The sequence below is a fragment of the Aythya marila genome (assembly GCF_965140915.1).
Source record: "Aythya marila genome assembly, chromosome: 27".
Lineage (NCBI taxonomy): Eukaryota > Metazoa > Chordata > Aves > Anseriformes > Anatidae > Aythya > Aythya marila.
Window position 1 is genome coordinate 3,445,578 of NC_139068.1, and position 21,574 is coordinate 3,467,151.

General features: G+C 41.7%; 1 protein-coding gene across 3 annotated transcripts in view; it reads left to right on the top strand.

Moving 5' to 3' along the window:
• Positions 1 to 21,574, top strand: part of KDM4B (lysine demethylase 4B) — a 90,544-nt gene that overhangs the window by 54,555 nt on the left and 14,415 nt on the right. Inside the window, exons 9-17 of one of the 3 annotated variants that reach the window (XM_082779888.1) lie at positions 2,446 to 2,642; positions 3,135 to 3,167; positions 7,269 to 7,438; positions 12,577 to 13,082; positions 14,335 to 14,452; positions 17,690 to 17,868; positions 19,030 to 19,252; positions 21,136 to 21,212; positions 21,385 to 21,440. In XM_082779888.1, the coding sequence (XP_082636014.1) occupies positions 2,446 to 2,642; positions 3,135 to 3,167; positions 7,269 to 7,438; positions 12,577 to 13,082; positions 14,335 to 14,452; positions 17,690 to 17,868; positions 19,030 to 19,252; positions 21,136 to 21,212; positions 21,385 to 21,440 (1,559 nt within the window). The remainder of the gene's footprint in view (positions 1 to 2,445; positions 2,643 to 3,134; positions 3,168 to 7,268; positions 7,439 to 12,576; positions 13,083 to 14,334; positions 14,453 to 17,689; positions 17,869 to 19,029; positions 19,253 to 21,135; positions 21,213 to 21,384; positions 21,441 to 21,574) is intronic. The other 2 variants (XM_082779889.1, XM_082779890.1) reach the window with 2 other exon arrangements.

A 21,574-nucleotide genomic window follows, 5' to 3' on the forward strand; every position in this document is an offset into this window, starting at 1 on the left:
GGAGGCTGCACTGGAGACCTGGAGACCTGTCCGACTCAGGATTTGCTCCGCTTGATTTGAAGGGATTGACATCTGCGTGCTCGTAGCACCTTGGTGCCAGGTCGGGATCAGCGAGTGGGCTGTGCCTCTCTTCAGCCCTTTTTCATATCCGTAAAGGCAGAGGAGGTCAATCTCCATAGCTCACCGGCGATGTATGCTGTGGGGTGCTCTTCTGCATTCCTCTTTGTAGCAGTACACAGGCGCTTTTAACATTTCTTAAGGAAAAGTGATTGAGAATGTGCTCAGCACAAATCCCTTAAGCATGTGTTTGTGGAGGTGCTGGTGAGAAGCTTCTGCCTGGGCAGGAATTTGAAACATGGGCGCCAGCTGTGGGCCTGCCATTCTTTGGCCAAATTGCGTTTCCAGCCTTTCTTTCCTGCACTATTTTTCATTAAATGAATCGAGTTTTCCTGAAAGTGCCTGGCCATAAATACTTCTTCCCACTCAACGCGCTCAGTGATTGCTGCTTTCCAAGTCGTAGCAGGGCTGCAGGTAGCCCAAATGAGAAACAGGGGCTGGGGGAAGTGGGATAGCTGAGAACTGCACGGAAAGAATCCTTTTCTCTCTCGATAGCTTCCTGAGAAGCCATAAGGCTTTTAATAAGGGTAGTGAAAAACGAAAGAAGAAAAGATACACATTTAATTTCATGCATTTCTGTGAGGAAAAAGGATAGAATAGTTTTGAAAAGGTACAGAGGGAGGGTGAAACAGCTTTAAAAAGTCCTGCAAAGTGGCTAAATTACCTCATCTCAACTTGAAGTTGAAAGGCAATTTAGCGCAGGTGCCTGCCAAGCAATGCTTTGAACCTTAGAGCAGAACTAAGAAGGGGTCCCGCTTTTCACAGCCCCCAGCAAAGCTGCAGATGCAGCCCCCATGAGACGAGGGGACTTTGCTGTGTTGCTGTGTCCTTCTCAATCCTGTGCCGCCTTTGAGTTTGAAGCTCGTAAAGAACAGCTGCTCCTTCAGCCTGGTGTCTGCGTCTGGGGTGAGAATCTCCTTGGAAGAAAGACAGTCCATTAATCCCGAGCTTCATCAGAGCAAACAGAATCCAAGTAAAAAAAACTGTATCTAGTCTTTGTGTAGATGAATCTAATGGCAAGGGTGTCATTCCAGAGGTTAATTTTAATGAACGTACGCTACTTGAAATGAAAGATGCATGTTTTCTTTGGCTTAGGCATATTTGGGTTAAATGCAGAATGTTGTTGGTTTAACCTTTTTTCATTGCTCTACGTGTGCTTTGGTTAGTCTCCTGAAGTGCACAGGTAAAAGTAATTTAATGCGGCTGGGGCTCTGTGTGTTAATTGCTGGAGGTTAAGGAATATTTTGATATTTTTTGCTGCTTTAGGCCTTCTATCGGGGCACTGGGGAGTCAAGTTGTGATAATTTGTTAGTTATAAATCACCAATGTTTCTCTTCTGATTTTTAAAAGCCTGCTCAATGTACAGGTAGGTTTTATTCGATGCAGTGTTATCAGCTCGGAAAATGGAGAGCAGCCAGGGCGCCTGCTGTAGGGTGGCTGGCTGCTCGCTTTCCATGACGCACATCTGTATTTTTATTCTCCATTTTTGTGTGGGCTGAGCTTCCTGAATAATATTATTGCCAAACCGGTGTCTTGGCTATTACCTGCATCCAGTGGCATCGGTACGTTCCTGCTTTCTCTTTTGATTCTTCTCCCACTCCACTATTTTTACCGTCTTTTGCTAAGTAACCAGTTAATTTTTGCAAGCTGGACACAGCTGAACAGATCTTGTCCGTCTGTTCAAACCATCTTGCGTTGCCGGCAGCAAAATGTGCTTAATTTTTGGTTTTGCAATTTACTGTCTAGTGAAGGATTTATATGCCACATCTTTGACGTGCAATTATGAAGTTTAACTGCCTTGGTCATTAGGTTAAGCTTTTGTTCCTTTAAGGCTTTTTCAGTTACAAAGTGGTGTTGCTAATCTCTTTTCAGCCTGAGAAACTCCAGAAGAGACTGGCTGAGAGGGGAAATGGAGATCTGAGCTCCAACTCAGACCTCTGGTCTGTATTGACCAAAGTTATTACTGTCTAATGACTGTAAGACAGCAGATGAGTAATACATACACCGGGTAGCATTTATAAGAAAGTTCTAACCTGGTTTTGGTGGGCTTAGAGAAGAAAACGTTGGGGAACAGAGTCTTCAGCTACCTTGGAGCACATGGCAGCTTGTGCTGTCTCTGCTTTTGCCCAGGGCAGGTGGAGGCGATGCTTTTCGAGTTGAAATACCGACGTATGTGTCAGTGCACTTGCTTGTGTAACCCACGGTCGGCCTTACAGACAAAGCCTGCAGAGTGCCAGCTTGCCTCTGGAGGAAGGCAAGCTCAGCTGATGAGAAAAGGAAAAGTTCCTCTGATCTGACATGGTGTTGGTGTCTGGAAATCTCTTGCAGTGTACTTGCCGCAAAGACATGGTGAAGATTTCCATGGATGTCTTTGTGAGGGTTCTGCAACCAGAACGTTACGATCTATGGAAACAAGGAAAAGACATTGCTGTCCTGGACCATATGAAGCCCACGGCTCTGACTAGCCCAGAACTAGATGCCTGGAATGAGACGAAGGCAGAATTGAAGGCCAAATTGCTTCGCAGGTAAAACAAACAAAAAAAACAACCACCCAGACAACAGAAACGGCCAAAAAAAATTGTCTAAGCGTTGTGTTTGATTTTAATTGCTAAGCTTCTAACTCGGTAATTATCAGTTTGGGATAGTTCAAACTCTCTCTCTCACTGTCTCGTGTGCTCTTCTAATTTTTCATGGGTAATATGCTCCCTCGTTGTTCTGTTTCTTCTAAACACTATAAAAGCACAAGTTTTTTTGAAAGTAGGACACTGTCTGCCCCCTCACATCCCATCTTTTATCCTAGAAGACAAAAAATCTATAGTAAACACTTATAGCTTCGCTTATCAGAAGGCAGGAGGAAAAAATTGTCAATTGCAAAAGGGATTTTATGCATGCCTTTTTGTGCTTCCTTTGATCTCTGTATTAATTTTCTGCAAGTTCATCATGTTTTTTGTGTTACAGCATGCTTGAATTGAAATTTTGGCATGCTAACCTTTTACTGTTGGAATCTTGCTTTATAGGATAGGAGATGAGGAAGAGGACAACAAACACCGGTATGTGACTTCCCTCATCAACTTCAATGACTTTGTTCTTTCTCCTGTCAAGTTTCTTAAAACAATAACTCCTAAAGTGTTTTCCTGGTTCAATTAGTTTTTTCATGCCTGCTTCCTTGAAAGGGCACAGCAAATCTTCGGACATCGAGGTTTCTCAGACTTCATCTCGTATTTGTGCAGTTTTCTGAGATCTCCTCTTGTGTCCTGTTAGAGAACCTCAGCTGCCTGTTCTGGTTTTCCATTCTTGAGTGCTCAGCCAATGACCTGAACAAAGCCAGGCCAGAGATGTGATATTTGTCCGATGGTTAACTGGATGTGGGCAAAGCTAACTGGTCACCGAAGCAGATAATCAATAAAAAGCTGCTGCTGCCTTGGCAGGTGGGATTGGACTAGTGTGTTTTAGAAATGGGCTGCCACTGGGAGAACTTACCTTCCTTGGCATGCTTGCATGAAGAGTGAGACTCTGTGTTGCAAGAAACTGAAAGATCGTAAGGCTTTAATGTACTCAGATAGATGTAAAGTGTCTGCTCTTCCATATGCTCCCTTACACTTTTTTTTCCCTTTTTTTTTTTTTTAACATCATTCTCATTCCTAGCCTGCCTGTTACCCAAAACGCTTCCTCTGTAGCACACACAGCTTATTTCTTTCTGATCTCATCTACCATTCGTTGCATTTCAGATGCGAATGTTGTCCATTTCTGGAAATTGTCCTGCCTCATCTAAAAGTAACGTTCCGCTGGTAATTTCTGTTCAAACATCACTTCCTTGAAATCCAGAAATAAAATTTTAATTAGTCTGTAGGTTTCCGAGGCCATCTTTGGTAGGATCTATGAGTGGCTTTGAGTTCTAAAATTACAGACCTAATAATTTGACGATGTTGGCTGCATTCAGGTGTTATATCAAAGAAAAGGATATACAATGAGAGTGTCTCTCCTTCCCTAGCATTAGTCTTTGTTGTCCTCCAGGAGTTTTCAGTCACCTGGTTTGCTTCGCAGTGGTGATCCCGTGCCTTACCTTTCCTACATGAAATAATTAGGCCCTTATTTTAAAATGCTGAGCAGGGAAAGTGTGTTATATATTAAAGGGATGCTCTTAAAGATATAAGCGGGGTGTTTTGGCAGCTGACAGACCTCTGCAATGTTGCTTCACTCCAGAAGTTATTTTCCTAAAATGTTTTCAGTTCTTCCTTCTGTAGTGAACTTCAGGAAAACAGGGTGGTCTGCGAGTCAGCAGGTGTGATTTCTGCTCTTGGGGCTGTGACTGAACTGCAGTGGGTCCCTGCATCCAGTTCTCCCATGTCTGGAAATTGGGAGCCTCTTTATGGGAATACTTTCTATGGATATTCAGGGTAACTTGGGTATATTTAACGTTTGCATGTGTAACACCAAGGATGTTTCTCCTGTTTGAACCTATTGCTTAGCAGAGGAGCCTCTCTCTTCTAACCCGGGCTATTGTAAAACATCCAGCTAGTTTTTTTCTTATCTCTTCATTGTTTCCTACATTTTTTCAGTATTACACTAGAGCAGGTTTCAAGCAGTTTAGTACTGCTTATCAGTAGTCTCCCTCTTATGCTTATGTCTTAGAAAGACACAATTTTACTTGGACTGACTTTTCTCAGCAGGATGGACTTTACTGGAAGAATGGGATTCACCTCTGCCCAAACCTCTTTGCTGTTGTATCTACTTAATTTTAAGTCACTTTGTGGTCTGTACTTCAAAGAGTACAAAGCTGCTTTTTTGCCATCTCTCTTGGAGACTGTAGCTTTTAAACTCTGCAAAGAGATATGTTATTTCTTCTCTAAGGTCATTCATACTTAGTTACCTTGAAAAAACCCACTTTGTTTACTTTATGGCTTCAGCAAGAGACTGTTTTAGTCTAGTCCACAAAAAGCCCATTTCTGGTCTGTGAATTGTCAGGTACAGAACATCTTCACTTCTGGAAATGTACAGCCTTCAGCTCTCATAGTTTTGGAAGCCCAGTTTCTTTAAACGGATGTACTCTTTCTTCCTCTGGTCGTTTTTCCACAACTTCAGAGTCAAAAGAGCACCGTAAAAAGATCTTTTTTATCTCCTGTGAGTATGAAGTTGTGTGACATAATTTTTGCCTGGTACTTCTACACAATGGCAGCAAAACACACACTTGACTTAAAATAGCTCGATTCTACTCCACTGCTTTCCTCACCAACTATGGAAAGTTTCAGCTGGAACAGAAAAGTCTTACAGGTTTGTCTTCTCCCACCTGGATTTCCCCCCACACGGAGAAGGAGGTGGTGTGTACCTCAAATATTGGTGAAAAGTTGATCCTTCTGGGTTCAGCTGTGTGTTCCTGCTAATGAATGTCTTGCAGGTGCGAAGTTAACATCTATACTTGGAGTGCTACCATATGGTTGGCGTCTAGCAATTATAAATTCCTGTGCATATGGATCAACTTTCCTTTCTATTAATCATTCATCTCAGGTTGATTTCTTTTCCCTTCCTTTGTTGGTTGCCTGATTAAGGACTCTCAACTTTGTAGTACTCCAAATCTAATTAGCAACTGAGTTGCTGGGGATGTGAAGCTGAATTGCAGCTTTTCTAGAGTTTTGGGCTGATGGAAGGGAATGCACTGTCAGCGTGGTTTAGTTTCTTACATGATGGTAGATGCAAGGGCCTGCAACAGGGAGGCCATATGGAAGATCCTGGTTTCAAAAAATAAAAAATAAAAAATCTCTGCATGCTAAAAAAAATTATAGTGTAAAAAATGCAGGTTTCTGAATTAGTCTCTTCTGAAAAACGGAGCTCGATAGGCTTGCACCCCACACTGAAGGGAGCTGTTTGGCAAATCCTTTAAGGAGAAGCCTGGGCTGGGTCTGGCTGGGATGGAGTTAACTTTCTTCCTAGCAGCCCGAACGAGGCCATGTTTTGGACATGTGGCTAGAACAATGCTGATAGCACCACTGTTCTGGCTTTTGCTGAGCAGTGCCTGTGCAGCATCAAGGCTTTTCCCACTCTGCCCCTGGCTGGTGAACAGGCTGGGAGAGGCAGAGGCCAAGACGGCTGGCCCAAACTGGCCAAAGGGGTAATACTCCATGGCATGCAGTGTCATGCTCAGCAGTAAAAACTGGGGTGGAGGAAGAAGAAGAGTGGGGGGGGTATAGTTGCCAGTGACTGGCTAGGCATTAGCCTGCAAGTAGGAGGTGGTAAGTGATTTCTTTTGCCTTTTTTTTCTTTTCTTCGCTCTCTCAATTTCCTTTTTCTTTCACCTATTAAATTGTCTGTATCTGGACAGAAAAACCTAAACAGTTTTCTTGCTTTTGTTCTTCATATTTTCTCCTCCTGCCCTGCTGGGGAGTGAGTGGCAGTGTGGGTGCTTGGCTCCTGGTAGCGGCCCAACCAAAAGGCATTTTCCTGGCATCTGATTTTGCATTTGCCTTCACATTGTGGCTGCTGTGATCTTTTTGTCGTAGTGACATTGACTCTTAAGAGAGGACACTCTTACTATTAGCTGTTAGTATTAGTCTGAACATGTTAACATGCACTTTTTTTAGCTGGGCTTCTTCATAGGCCTTGGACTCTGTGAATTATACTGCTGAAATCATAGACTGCCTATTGCTTATGCTATAAGCATTCACTATTTGGTGTTTTGAGAAAGTGGCTGTGCTGGGGTAGTGTTTGAGAGCTGGAAGATGATGCTTGCAGACTTCCAGCGGTTTTCCAAAAGGAAGCACGTAGAGAATGAAAAGAAATGATGGAATGGAAAGCGAAGATGAAAGAAAGATTTATAACATCTTTTCATCTGTTTTTTGAAATACGAGCAAAATGGATTTAAAATACAATTAAAATGATTTTAACTGCATCTCATGAGCTTGTATTAGGGTGGGAAAAGCTCTTTAAGGAACCAGAACAATTAATGGCTGCTGTGAATGGATCTTAAATGTTGTGTTATGCAAGGTTCATCTGTTTCCTTTCAGATATCTGTTTTGCCCTGCAGCTATTGTTAGCTACCTTGTGTTTTCTCTCCAAAGAAGCTCCTTTTGTTTCATATGCAGCTTTTAGAGTTGGTGATTGTTTTATATATTGAAGGCTGTTCTTTTATGTCAAATCACACTTCTGTACACTTCTAGGTCTCACAGAAAAAGAAGTCAGCCCAGAAGACATAAAACAGAGGATCAGAAGTCTCTTGGGGACGTCATGGCTATTGAAACTGCCTTGGAAGATGTGAAAGTAAAAGAAGAACTGAAAAGGGGGCCAGATCTAGAGGAAGAAGAGAGAAGCAAAGCGATTGAGGGAGAAGGTGAGAGCCCTGCTCACTGATAGCAGATCACCTCAGCGAAGAACTGGGGCAAGCTATCTCTCTAAAACACATTTGTAAATAACTTGTCTGCTCTTGTTTATTTCTGTTGAAATATCAGTGAAGGTTTTCCCAGAATTAAATCTATGCTCAGTGAAACACACCATCATTTACAACAGCGATTGATTTTTCCTTCTGTTTAAGGATTCAGTCCAAATAGGTTTCTTGGCAGAGCTTGAAAGTTCTGCCAAAACTATTAGAGGTTTGTAAAAATATATTTTAGAGGAGGAATATTTTTAAATATTTCATAAAGAAACAAATAAATATGTTTTGTGTCCTAGTCTGAAAAGATTTGTGCACTCCTTTGTGCAATTAATCTTTTCTCCTTTCTCTCCTTTCCTCCCCATTTCTTAACAGACTGTGAGTAAAGTTAGCCTTAGGTTGTGTGGGATCCACAGCTGCTGCATGATACAAGTTGCAGGTTTGGTTTTCTTCAAGTCAAGCTGTAGGAGGGAAAGTTTTCATCTTTCTTTGCACGGCTGAAGCTAATAGCTGTCCATGACAACTCCCAGTCCTTTTTGATTTCTTGTGCATAATAGCATAGGTTTCAAACTGTTGAGGGGAAGGCAAATAGGAATAGAAGCTGATATGACAACTGCTTTCCACAAATCCATGGCTCAATTTATGTGCAACGTTGGATAAGGTTGCATTTAACCTTTCCCTGCTCTTTGGCACATCTATAGAGTGCACATAATATTTTATTAATATTATTGTCCTCCTGTAGCAAACAACATCTGTAAAATTCTTTGAAGCTGTTGGTTGGAATACTCCATGACTTAAGGCAAAATAGGACTGAAGGCCTATTGCAAAAACTGAGGATATTGTGCTTTGTGTGTAACGTGTTCCTCATGTGTATGTTTAGTCCAAAAGCCTGATGTGAGCCATCTTGCTGGAGGCTCTATTTGTGATATTTTTTTTCCTTGGCTGTGCATGAAGGGTTGCAGTTCTTGCTGGGAGTAAGCTTTCTTTTTTTTCCTTTTTTTCCCCCCATAAAACATAAGGATAAGTGGTTATTTCTCATTTGGAGGCATTCTCAAGCATTTCCTAAACACTAGTAAATTCATTTTCATGCATTATGTATCCATTATTTGTTTTGCATATGGAGATAACTGATGCTGTAAACTACTTCTTGACCCTTGATGATGATCTTACAGGAAATTTGTGGAAGCTCTGGCTAAAGAATTGGTCTTTAGGTTCCATGGTCTCTTAGCTAGGCAGTGTGATTTCCTTTTTCATGGGAGATAAGGAGCTGGAAAATCATTGTCATGCAGAGCAGGAGTAGTGCATTGTGAATTGTTAATTTCTGTTGCCCTAGCTTGAAAGTGGCAGCAGGGTGTTAAATTGTATGCCTTTAGCTCTTACACAAGTTTAATAGTTAATACTTGTAATAAATAGCCTGAAAATGCTGATATCCCTTGAGAGACGAGATAAGTGACAAGGACAGATCTGAGATCCTTAGAATAACGGAGAAACAATAAAAACTTTGTTCTAGTCGAGTAGGTTCTAAATCATACACTTAGGCTACATGTTAAGAGCTCTTTAACTGTTAGCACAGGAGGGACAAACTCATTTTCAGGACCGTTGCAGAAGGTGTCACTGTAACTGGACTGTTGGCACTGCAATTTCTGAGAGGTCTAGTGCTGGGTGTGACTGTTCTGTACAAATATATAGCAAATATACAAGTTTCTTAATGCAATATAGCAATACAATACCACTGAATTCTCTACTGTCCAGCTTTGTACTGTCTCTGTTACCTCTCACAAGCGTATTACAGTTTCATATGGAACACAGCATCTTTTTGAATGGCCCTGATATGGCAATTTTGCTTTTTCCTCTCCTTAACTTTCTTTTTTCTTTTGCTCTGACTTTAATTTGTTTTTATTTCCTACTCATACCCGAAATAATGAACTTGAGTAGGAAGAAGAATGAGATTTCAAAGTAATCATTGGTAGTTTCAAAGTAGGTCTTAACACTTCGTGTTGGTTATTTGGACTAGCTGAATATTAATAAATGGAGGTTTTCAGGATTTCTCACCCAGATACCTTAAAGTGTTTTCTTTTTGTCTTTATGACTCAGCGCTATATTCATAATTTATTACGCTGCTATTAATGAATTTAGAATTCTTAGCAGGTTGTCAAGGGACTTGAAATTAAAAAAGAGAGTCTTTGAGCTCTGCTCATCCCTGGGTGTGCTAAGCAGCATAAATACATCCTGTGAGTCAGCAGGTGTTATCTGCTGTGCTGCGCGTAGTGAGAGTCCCGCAGAGCTGGGCTACAAACCCGTACATCTCACAGGAGAATTTTTTTTTTATTAATGTGAAAAGCAGCAACGAGATGCCAAGCTGTAAAGTCATCATGTGTAATTTTCTAGCATGTTTCATTAAATGGCATTCGCACACATACTCTGAGGGTTGTGATTGTAAACCAGGTACATAGTGACATGAAATAATGCTGTGATCAAGGTGCCAGTAAAACAGAAATGGAAACTTTTCTGCTGTTACCTGCACGTAATAGCAAGCCAGTGCAGACAGAGCTGACCTTTTAGATGACCATTTGCTTTGTGAGGATTTTACTTGGGGCAGGGTCCCAAGGTTGGGTTCTCCAATGTGGCTTAATCTTGCAATGTGAAGTCATTGAGAGGTGAGGCTGTTCAGTGCGATGGAAGGATTATCACCAAACAGGGTCATAACACAGGACTCTCTCCTGGAGACTGTTTCTGGACTTTTCTAGAATCACACAGAGAGAAAAAAAAAAGAACCTTTTAACATATTGCTAGGAGTTGCTTTGTCCATCTACATACATACTTACGGAATGTGCTCAATGCAGTTCTGGTAACAGCTGAACAGACACAATTCCTAGAAGCACGTACAAGGCATTTTCCTACCACTTGTGCTTTCTGCTCTTGTATCAGTCATGTTAGCACCGGTGACGTATGAGATGTAAGCGTTAGGTGTGCAGGAACTGCTTCAGGGTAATATTCTGTTTCTAGAAGTAAGGAATGTTGTTGAAAGGGAACATGAACTCAGTGTTTAGGAGGAACTTTGGAACAATGGAACAGTCTTCAGGATTACTTCATCTGCAGCAGTCTCCCACATGGATTGAAGAAAACCCTTGAGTGCAACTACGCACAAACACAGACAACATCTAGAAGGATGGAGTGCTGCATTAGAGGGAGGTACTGGAAAAATTCCCCTGCTTTCTCCCATCTTACCTCTGTGCTTGTGCATCTGCTAGATTAATGTGTCTTTTTTACGGTTGCTTTTTGAGCTGTTGACAGTACAAATAATTTAACTAAAGTTATGGCTTAATTATTCATGCTATAGTCCATCTCTAATTGCCTTTGCCCGATACCAGGGGATATTGTTCTAACGGATGAAGTCCATTCTCTTGATAGCAGCTTTTGATAATCTCATTGCTCGACGGTACGGTGCGAGCTCTGCTGTAAGTGGTTTGATTTCCCCATCAACACCCCTTCCCCTCAGAGGTATCGGATACCTGTGACTTCAGTGAGCTCAGTGTAGTATTTCAAAGTCCTTCAGACAAGTGAGTTTTAACATCATTATGCTCCTGTTTTCCACGTGTTACTAGCTCTGCTACCTGTGCCTTTCTCTTTCTGTGGAAGAGCAGCTGATAAGGATTCCTCTGCTAGCCTACCCTATTGATTTGTCCATAAAGATCCTTTTACTTTCTAGAAGTATTCATGATAAGCCAGATCAGGCCTTTGAATTTTACTTCACTTTTCTCTTGTCTTGTGATTTTTATGGATTCACTTGCAAACTAGTTTGTTCATCGTAATGGAGGAACTTTTAAACAAAGTTCTGCATGGCAGCTGCTGTCCAATTACCCATTTAGAAGTCAATAAAGCTGGTGAATGGCATTTGTTTTGTTGTTGGGTAGAGAGTTTGTTGAGCGTATAGGGAGTAAATATGATCTGGTTTTGTGCAACTGGGGAAAAATCCAATTTGACTTTCATTCAATATGTTTGTTTCTCTAAGGAAATTCAATATTCCTCTCTCTGTGATGGAACAAACCAGTTTATCTGAGAGACTGCCTGCACGAGTACAAGAATACTATTTGGGATGGACTTGTTGCTTTTTTTTTTTTTTTTAATGATGTAAATAAAGTCATCAGACCAGACTTGTGGGAAATGTCCAGCCTCAGGTATCCACTAGAAGGTTTCAGCAGGGATTTTGGCACTTCGTCTTACTGTGGGATTATTCACCTTCTATTTTCAAACCCTTCCCTCTTGCAAATGCTGCGTTAGTGTGCGATGGCTTCCCTGATTTTCTGTTTACTAGATTTGAATGGCAGCCTAGTATAGTCCTTAATGGAGGAACCTGAATGGGGTGGGATCAGTAAAGCTTCATTTTTAGGGTGAATAGGCTGATGTGATGAGAAGTCTTTTGTTGTCATCAGCCCTCATCCTCATCCCGTTAGTGGGGAAATGGTCTTTTGCAGTCAAGTCATCTCGTCGTAGCATCTGCAGGTAAAAAACAATCTCTTATGAAACAAATGGAGCACTGGCGTTTGTCTGTGGAGCATCTATTATTTACTTTCCTTTCAGTGAACTGATAACTTTATTCATGAAGTGGGGGAAGAGCTGGGCAAAGGGAACATACATCACTTTAAATGGATTACGGCAAGCTCTGAGCGCGTCTCCAGTCCTGACCTAAAGACACTCACACAAGGGCCAGTAGGAATTTTAATTACTGCTGTAAAATTAGACTGTGTGGATCCTTTAAAAGAGTTGTATTGCAGAGATAGGTGGGGAGGAGTCTTCGTGAGAGGTGGTAAGCAGGTAGAAGCAAGGACAAATGGAGCAAGTGTTAGGAAAGGATATCTCAGTAACCAGTACTGGCACAGTGCCTGTAGTAGACGTAGTTCAATGCTGTATTTGATTCATGCTTTAAAGGTGTTGTTTTTAAAGGCCTTACAGTAGAAATCTTCAATAATAACGATTTGGGTGTCTTTGTTCAATTCTTCTCGACTGAACACCGACACAGGTTGCCCAGAGAGGTTGAAAAATCAAATGCCCAACAATCTTGACATGTGAAGCTGATTGTTGCCTATTTCTTGAAACAGGTGACTGCAAAGTAAAGGCCCGTCCTCCGAAAGTAAAAGGTGAGAGGAAGAAGAAGCACCTTTTCCATCAACACCAGCACCATCTGCAAGCACCGCAGCCTCAGCAGCAGCAGCCACCCCTGCCACCGGCACCGCAGCAGCAGCTGGCAGAGGAAGAGGCACCAGCAGCACGGCCACCAGTACCTGCAGCAGTACCCACGTCGTCCACAGCAGAAAAAAGCTTGCCCCCGGCTCCCCTGAACATAATCCAGCCCTCGGAGACGCCGGTTGAGGAAGATGACTTTAAGCCCCGGCCTATCATTCCCATGCTTTATGTGGTTCCACGGACCAAAAAGGTGGTGTTTGACAAGGAGCGCATGTCCTGCCAGCAGGCGTTCGAGCAGTTTGCGACACAAAAAAGTCCAGGCTGGCGGGAACAGACGGTCCCTTTGGAAATCCCTGTGAAGGAGGAGGAGAACACGGAAGCAGGAAATACAGAGATTGCTACAGAGGTCAGTGATCTGCAGGTATGCGTGACTGAGGAAGTGACTGTAAGATTTGCTGATTTGAGCAACGAGCTGAGTACAGGAGTCCTAACTTTTGCCCGAGCCTCTAGTGCAATAGTGCCATGGTGGTGGGCCATGGATTGCTTGGACAGGAAGAGATTATTTTCTCATGCTTCAGTCTGTAGTAAGTCGTTGTATTGATGCTAGCTCATTAATAAAACTCGTTATTGTCTGCAAAAGATAAAATAGGGAATGGCTTTTCCTGCTATTAATAAACATAGAAATTACTGGAATGATCAACCTAAAGGCTAGGTGGGGAAGACCCTGCAAGTAAATGGCTGCTGCAGAGCAGCTGCTCCAAGACAATGATGAAAACCAAGTAGTCACCAGGGGAACTTGGATTGCACCAGCATTTCGATAATTCTTCTGCCTTGTTTCTGACGTCTCCAGCTGATAGCATGTGCTTTATGCTTCCAGGTATTGACCTGCTGTAGTGTTGCCTTCGGATCTTTTCCGTAATGAGAACCTAGAGTTGGAAAAGTTGGCAGACATAACTTTTTCATGGACAATACAGTTCATGACATATAATCTATTGCAGGCATCTTTTTTCCCTTGGTGAGTGCTTTCTTGAGGACAGTTTTCAAAAGAGGAATGAGGCAAATGTTCAGAAATTAGATATCTAGGACTAGATATCTAGAAATTAGATACCTAGCACCATCTAGGTATTAGATATCTAGTACTAAGTAGCTTACCTGTAATGTGTTCGGTGCCTTTCACCAAAAAAGGACTGTGAGCCACTGTGATTGGTATGTATGCGGTATTTCCAGTGTTGGATGGTGCGCAAGGCAGTAGGTACAGTACACTATAAATACATTTGTCATAAAATGCACCGTAATGCTCTAGTAAAATGTTTCTGATCCTATATGCCCTGCACATAATTTTCATAGTAGATTTTCTAGCTGTTTGTGTGGTAGACCCAGACTACTCATAAGGCAATGGAAGTGGCAGATTTGAAGCTGCTGTGAAGCTGTTCTGGCTTTAAGAAAACATTGCAGTTTACCTGTACCTGACATCTTAGGAGACAGAATTGGCTTTATCTACTACACTAATTGGCTTGGGAGGCTTTATTGATTCAGCCAAAAGGCAATGAAAAGTTGGCTATGTAAATTCAGCAATTCTTTATGACAAGTATTCTACTTCTGTTGTCTTGTAGTCTCCTTTGCTTGCCAGTAGATTTTGGGGTTCCCATCTAGCTCGTTCTGGTTTGTTACAGACCGCTGCTTTTTCAAAAATGAAGATGGAGATAAAGAAAAGTCGTCGTCATCCACTGGGCAAACCCCCAACCCGCTCCCCGTTGTCAGTCGTTAAACAGGAGACCTCGAGTGATGAGGGTGAGTGCTGCACTAGCATGGAGACTGCTTTGTGTGTCTTGTCTAACGTGGAAAAATTGCTAAAGCTGATTAACAAAATTGGATGGCTTGAAAGTTTTTGCGTTATACTTAAAAAATGGTAGAAAATGCAGCATGTTCCCGTTCTGATAACCTGGCTAGAAGCAAATACATCTGTAGGAGGAGTCCCTTCTCACCTTCCATTCTGTTTTCTATCAAGAAAAATACTTTGCTGGTTGCAGAATGAGGCAACATTTTGAGCAAAGGGAGGTAAGAGTTCATAGTAAATACCAAAGTTAAAGCTTCTTCTTAGCTATTTCATTCATATGAGATCTCTTCAGAGGGAGGTGGATATAAGGTCTGCTGTTATGTGTATAGGGATGGTAAATTCTAACTTTTTTGTTATTTTTTTTGATTGATGTCAATGTTGGGGTCCAACGTTTCATAACAGATCCAGAAATGAGAATTAGAAAGTCTCTCAGTGCTTGACTGTACACTGATTTTTCTTTTCCCACAATTCCAGTCACTGTAAATTCCATAGTATCTGGGCAAAAGGAGGGGAAAAAAATAAAAAGGGCTCTTACTTCTCACTTGTGTTGTAGTGTGGTATAATTTACCACTTCTGGGTCTTGCCTACATTATAAAATATTCAGAATACAGAAACTCCATAGTAAGATTTTTCACACAGGTGCTTGAAGGTGCAGGTGCCAGTCCTAGCTTTCAAGGAACTTAAAGCTTTACATTCAGAAGGACACAAGACAGAGAACACATTTTAAAGAAACCTGCTGTGGCAGTAGGGTATGCTGTACATACGTACCTCCATCTCCTTGCTGAGGATGATGCATTTGATATCCTGCATATGTGTAATGTGGAGCGAAGTGTAGAAAAGCAGTTGAGTCTAGTTAGTTATCTTGTTTTGGTGTACCTTGCAACAAACTCTGTGCTGAAGGATCCTCATTAGACAGATTCCTTTCACTGTTTTGACTTGTTGGATGGTGTATGGGGACTTAGCTGGCTGACTCAGGAGCCGCTTCTGTGAGAGCTGGCATTTCTTGGGGACTGATTTACAGCACTGCTGGGCAAAATCTGATCAAACAAATTCTTCTCTTCCCCGCAAGGGAATAGAAGCAGCTCTCTGCACTCCGTGCTTTTTCAGGGCTAATGTATAAGGATGATCTGGAGGCTGCAGTGAGGAAAAGTGAGCATATAAATTAAGGGAACGCAATATTCTACACTAACATTCAATTGAGACAAACTGCAAACCTTTTCTCCCTGTGTGTAAGTTGCTTTGGAGACACAGGAGCCATCATGAATACTGTGGCTCACCTGGAATCCATCCTGGGATGAATGAAGGTGATGATCACATACAAGAGTCATTTCCTTTTTACTCTTCCCCTGTCAATATGGATTATGATGCTGGTTTCCAATCAGCTTTCATTGATTTCACTGGTATCATAAATCCTTCCCTGTCTCCTGATACGCTTTGATTAAAAGTTGGAGAAACACATGGTTTGGTTTTGGCTCACGTCTCAAAAATTCCTTAAAGGTGCTTGATTTCTTTAAGAGGTGACTGTTGAGCTGTGCTTTGAAAATCCATCGTGGTAGTATCAATCTGCATACCCAGGGTCACTGATCTTTTTAATTTCAGCTGTACCCTATACGAGATGTGGACTGGTAAGCGTGTTTAGCTGAAATAACCACTGTTAAAACACCTCCTTGTAAATCCGTTCTGTTAGAGAGCCAGCTGTGTGCTGATGCTGCCTGAACTGGCAGTCAGTGCATGGTGCAAACATTATCTTCCACTAGGAAGGGACGCCTCACTCAGCCACTGGCAAGGCTGTTCCTTTTTGTTTCCCCTTTTACCAGAATGCTGTGCAGTTTTGTGGAAAAGGCTGAGCTATTAGCAGTTCTTGTCAGCCCATGGATACCAGTTTTAGTCCAACATAAAACTGCAGTGAGAAAGCAAAGATATTTTAGAAAGGAATCATCATGTTAGAGTGACAAAGACAAACACTGTTTATAATCCCAAAAAAGGATTGATCAAACAACCAAATTTCCCACGTTGTCTGACAAATACGTCTCAAATTACTTGGAAGGAGCATTCAAAATCTCAGATGTAAACTTAGCTGTAAGTGTTTTCCTGAAAGTTCCTCCTATCTTTTTCAGCAGCATAAGAATTTGAAAATACAAGAAGGGGAGGTAGGAATAGAGAAGAGGCTTAGATTTTTTGAGAGGAGAGCATTAACTGCGGATTTCCAGTAATTAGCAGTGAGCAATGTTGTTTGATGTGCTGGGCTCTGGGGATGATGCTCCACCAAGATGTTTTGAGTTCCCCTGGCCAAAGCTGGTCTTTTGGGTGCTTTGCAGATGGGTGATGCTTTGAGCTGTTTACACTTAGGCTTGCATGGCAAATTTCTTTAACACTTGTAGTGACTCAAAACTCCTTAATAATGACCGGTAAGAAACTTGGACCCCCAGACTGGCACGAATGGATTCGGTGGTGGTTTAATCGTAAAATACCAAGGGCCTTTTAAAGGTTTTGTAAAAACAAAGAATTAGCAAGCTAATTAGCACAAGCAGTACCGATCAGAGCTCTGGCAGAAGGAAAGGTGGTGATGAATGTGAATTGAAGGCTTAGCGGTGTGCGCCCGGTGGAAGTTGCTGTGAAGCAGCTGCAGAAAAGTAAAAGGAAAACTTGAACCGTGTGCATCTCCTGGGCAGCATTGGTGTTTGCAGAACCAGGTACAGGAGGCGCTTTGTGAAGGTTGAAATGGCCTTGCTGCTGACAGCTGGGAGAAGGGGGTTAGCCTCACCAAGGCAGCACGTACCGCATGCATGGCTGTTAGAGCACAGCTCCCAGCTGGGGAAAGGAGAGGGGGATTTCCTTGCACTTGCATCATGTTTCTTGAACTTGGCCTCATTAAAAGGATGCTGTAGGTTTCTAGGGCTAGGGAAGTGGAGAGTTAGGAGGGCAATAAATACAGATCCTCTTTCTTCTTCTTCCTCATGGATGATTTCATCAGGTCATTGGTGTCTCCACCTTATCTGTCCTACCAATTAAGTGGAGATTGTATCCACTTAAAGAAGTATTTGAGACACGTGTGAAGTACCATGGATGGGTTGACTGTTCTTAATTATTCAAGTGGTGTTGTTGAAACATAAGCTGTTTAACCCTACCTTGCCACTACATTTTGCCTGTCCTAAAGCCTGTCCATCATTTGGGGATTTTTTTTTTTCTAGAAACGTTTCCATTTTCTGGGGAGGAAGATATGAGCGACCCAGAGGCTTTGAAATCTTTACTTTCCCTTCAGTGGAAGAATAAAGCACATAATTTCCCAGCTGAACGAAAATTCAATGCAGCTGCTGCACTGAGTGAGCCATACTGTGCTGTCTGTACCCTCTTCTACCCATATAACCAGGTAATTTCCAAATCTTCTCTGGTGGATGCATCAGTGCTGGGTACTAAATGGTAGCTACTGTGCAAGTTACGATGCAGACCTCTGTAATAAAATGGGAAGTCTCATACAAATTTGTGTCAGAGAAGCGCGTTTGGATTTGGCAGAGGCAGTGGGTCTAGCCTTTTTTATCTGTCCTGGCTTTCTCAGCTTTAATTATTTAAATCACATGTACATGGGTTTGCACTGCAAACAGTATTTCATGCAGCAAAGCAGTGCCATGTTGGGCTGTGATCACTCTTGTTTAGATCTGTGCCTGGACTTTTGAATATATGCAAACAAGCAGCAAAATGAGAATGTACTCAACAAGCATATACATCATTCTTTAGAAACTACTAATACGCTTTGGGTTATGTTATGAGCTGAAAGGCAAAATTTATCAGGTGAATTATTTATTTGTCCAGTTGTGTATTGAGTCATTTTTGCATGCTTGTAGAGCCAAATCTGGCTATATGTATCCGATAGGAATACATGCAGTGTATTCATATGTATGTGCTGGAAGCTTTTTCTGAAAAAAGCAGAACCCACCTCATTCTCCAATTATAAATCTCTTAATTTATTATACAGACCAAAAATAAAATGTGTATTCAGGATTGCTGATTGGTTGTATAATGGTTGTGAGGAAAACTGGCTATAGCTGGGCTGTTTTAATCCTTTGTTTTTAACTCAGCTCTGCTACCAGAAACCTTGAAATGTTCTTTTGGAGAAATTGTTGCAGAAAGAATAGGGAAGAATGCCAAAAGGATGGGAGTGTCGTGGGGAGGAGAAGGACGTCTTACTTTTATTAATATATTTTTCCCCCTTGGTATTTTTAGCTGCAATTTAGGAATTGAGATTTTTACAGAAGAAAAACAGGGAAAACTTCTTGTTATTCTAATATTTCCTTCAGCTTTCAAAATAAATTATGAATCCAAATGCAGGCCTAAGGAAGGGAGAGGAGCAAAAGGGTGGGGGTGGAGGTGTGCATGAGAAGTTACATCCTAAAGTTCCTTATTTGTTCTGCATGGGGTCAGGTGTTGGATGACAGGAGGGGATGACTTTTTTTGCAGGGGAAGTGCTTTGACTTTAAGGTTAAAGCTGTGACCGGGGAAGAGGAGATTCTTACGATGCAATTTTCTCTCTAAGTCTTTACAGGTGGATAAGGAAGCTGCCCCAGTCTCTGCAGGGGAGACCACCTCCTTTGTCCACCTTTCTAAGTGCGGACAAAAGACCAAGCCTCTGATCCCAGAGATGTGCTTTACCTCAAGTGGAGAAAACACAGAGCCCCTTCCTTCAAATTCCTATATTGGAGAAGATGGAACCAGTCCCTTGATATCCTGTGCCAAATGCTGCCTGCAGGTTCATGCTAGTGAGTGTTTCCTTCTTCACCAAACTGTTTTGGATATTCAGAAACTCTCAAGTTTGTATTTGTGTCACCTATATGTGAATACCTCCTAGGCATGCTTGCTATTCCTGTCACTCCCGCTCCTTCCTTTTCTGGTACTAGTATGTGTGTGTATTCGAGGTCATCTTGGCAGTAACTGTTCTTAAAATGTACACAAATGCACTTTTTACTGTTTGTTTTGTTGGCCAATTCTTCTATGCCTCACATAAAAGATCCCTCATTTTGTTGTCTTTTATTTTTTGCACTAAAGCAGAAATCACAAAGCTCATTGCACTCTTTTTGCTTGTTCCTATATCGGCCTTGGGTAAGGTAAGGTTGGTTAGGTTGTCTTGTTCTTGTGTACATCAGAGATAGAGTAGTTGCTGAGATATATTTTTATTAGTGCCTGTGTTGCTATTTGTAGGATTGGCACTTGATTAACAAAAAGGAACATATGTCTGTTTGTTTCCCTGGTAGTTATGTCTAAAAGAAGATCTGATTAATCCTTGTAGAGTGTACCTTCGTTGTAGATTGTATGACATCTAGTTAACATTTGCACTTGTACCAGGAGATGTGACAAATTACTGTTCAGCTGTTTCATCTTGACAGATGGGAAATCTTATTTGACTTGCATCAGCTGGAATTACTTTTGTTGTTCCAATTTTATAGTCCACATGTCACCATGCAGCTCAGCTTGGCTGTCTCTTGTGGAGAACTAAAGTACAACTTCTATTTCCATACTGTGTCTGTGATTATGGTCACTTCTGGCTAATAAGAGCATGTGATAAGGAACAAGTGTGGGGATAAAGACTTTTCTTTCTTCCCAGACTGTGGTCTCTCTAGCAATCAGAACAGTGATGCTGTCTTCTACATCCATACGTCTTCAATACACTAGTCTATCAAAGTGGTTTCAGTGGCCAAACTGATTTAGGGAGAGAGTGATGCGGGCACACTGATGTTAATCCGCAGTCTCAGAAAGGGTGCAGAGAAATTCAGATTTTTGATTTAGCTGTGCCTTACCCTGTGAATGGGATTTACTCTCTGCATTCTATTCTGATGTGGTCTTGAGTGTCTTCTTGTTTCCTTGTCACTGTTTGTACAGCAAAACTGTGATATCCCTTTGACTTTGCTGCAGAGAATCCATTTGCTTTATTACAGGATTGCAGGGCTCAGTTGTACTTGGGTTTATCTGGCAGCATGCTGTAAAACCAGTTGGCAACCTACTTGTTCCTGAGAAGTGCCCTCACCCAGCTGTGATAGGTTATGACAACAACAAGGACAAACAGAGAAGAAAGCTTTTGCAAAGATTTCTAGGTTTTTAGAGTGTTGACAAAATCCATCAAAAGAGCATATTTTTCTTGTTCCTTTAGGGTCGTTGTTAAAGGAGAATTGGGGGTTCAGTCAGTCTATTTCTTCCTCAGATCCCATTGTAAAGATGCCTGTAGACTTGAAGCAAGAAATCAGTGATTAAATTCCAGCCTATTCTTCCCCATTCTGAGCTCCAGAAGTACTTCAGTTAAAGGTGTCTGTCTCTCTTTCAGATCAGTTTAAGATTCACCACCCCTGCCCGTTTTCTAGGGTTGGGTTGAATCTGCTTCCTTGGTTTGCTGTGTGATGAAAAGAGACTTCAGATACAGGAGACAGCTGTGAATCTATATTATTGACTTTTTTTGACAAAATGTTTGTGTGGTTAAGTGGATGATTTTTATAAATCGAGTTATTGTGGCAATCGCAGCGCTTTATGAATAACTTCTTTTAAGTTTAATTCAGTAATTTGAGACTGTCCTTTCCCTCGTGAATTGAACAGTCGATAACTCAGTACTACAGAAATATTAGCATAACTCTGGGTATAAATTCATTTCTTTCAGGCTGTTATGGAATACGTCCAGATTTGGTGAATGAAAGCTGGTCTTGCTCACGGTGCTCTGCCAACGCATGGGCAGCGGTAAGCATCTACTCTTCTGGAGATGAAAGAAAACTGACTGTGTGGGTTGATTACATACCTCCACAGAGCTGGGTGGTGGGAGGATACGGTTTGCATTGCAGATGTAGTCAGCTTTTTGTGAAAGGTCTGGCAGACCTTGTCAGTCCTCTCTGAAGTGGTTTTGTTACTACAGGAATGTTGCCTGTGTAATCTCAGGGGAGGAGCTCTTCAGATGACCACTGATGGGCGGTAAGTAATGTTTTTAAATATTTTTGTCCTTTTATATTGTACCTCATCCTCTAGTTTTGCGAGTTTGGTCTCAATGCCCATTGTAACAACAAGTTTTGGCGTTACGAAGGTAACTGCTATTCACTAAATTAGCA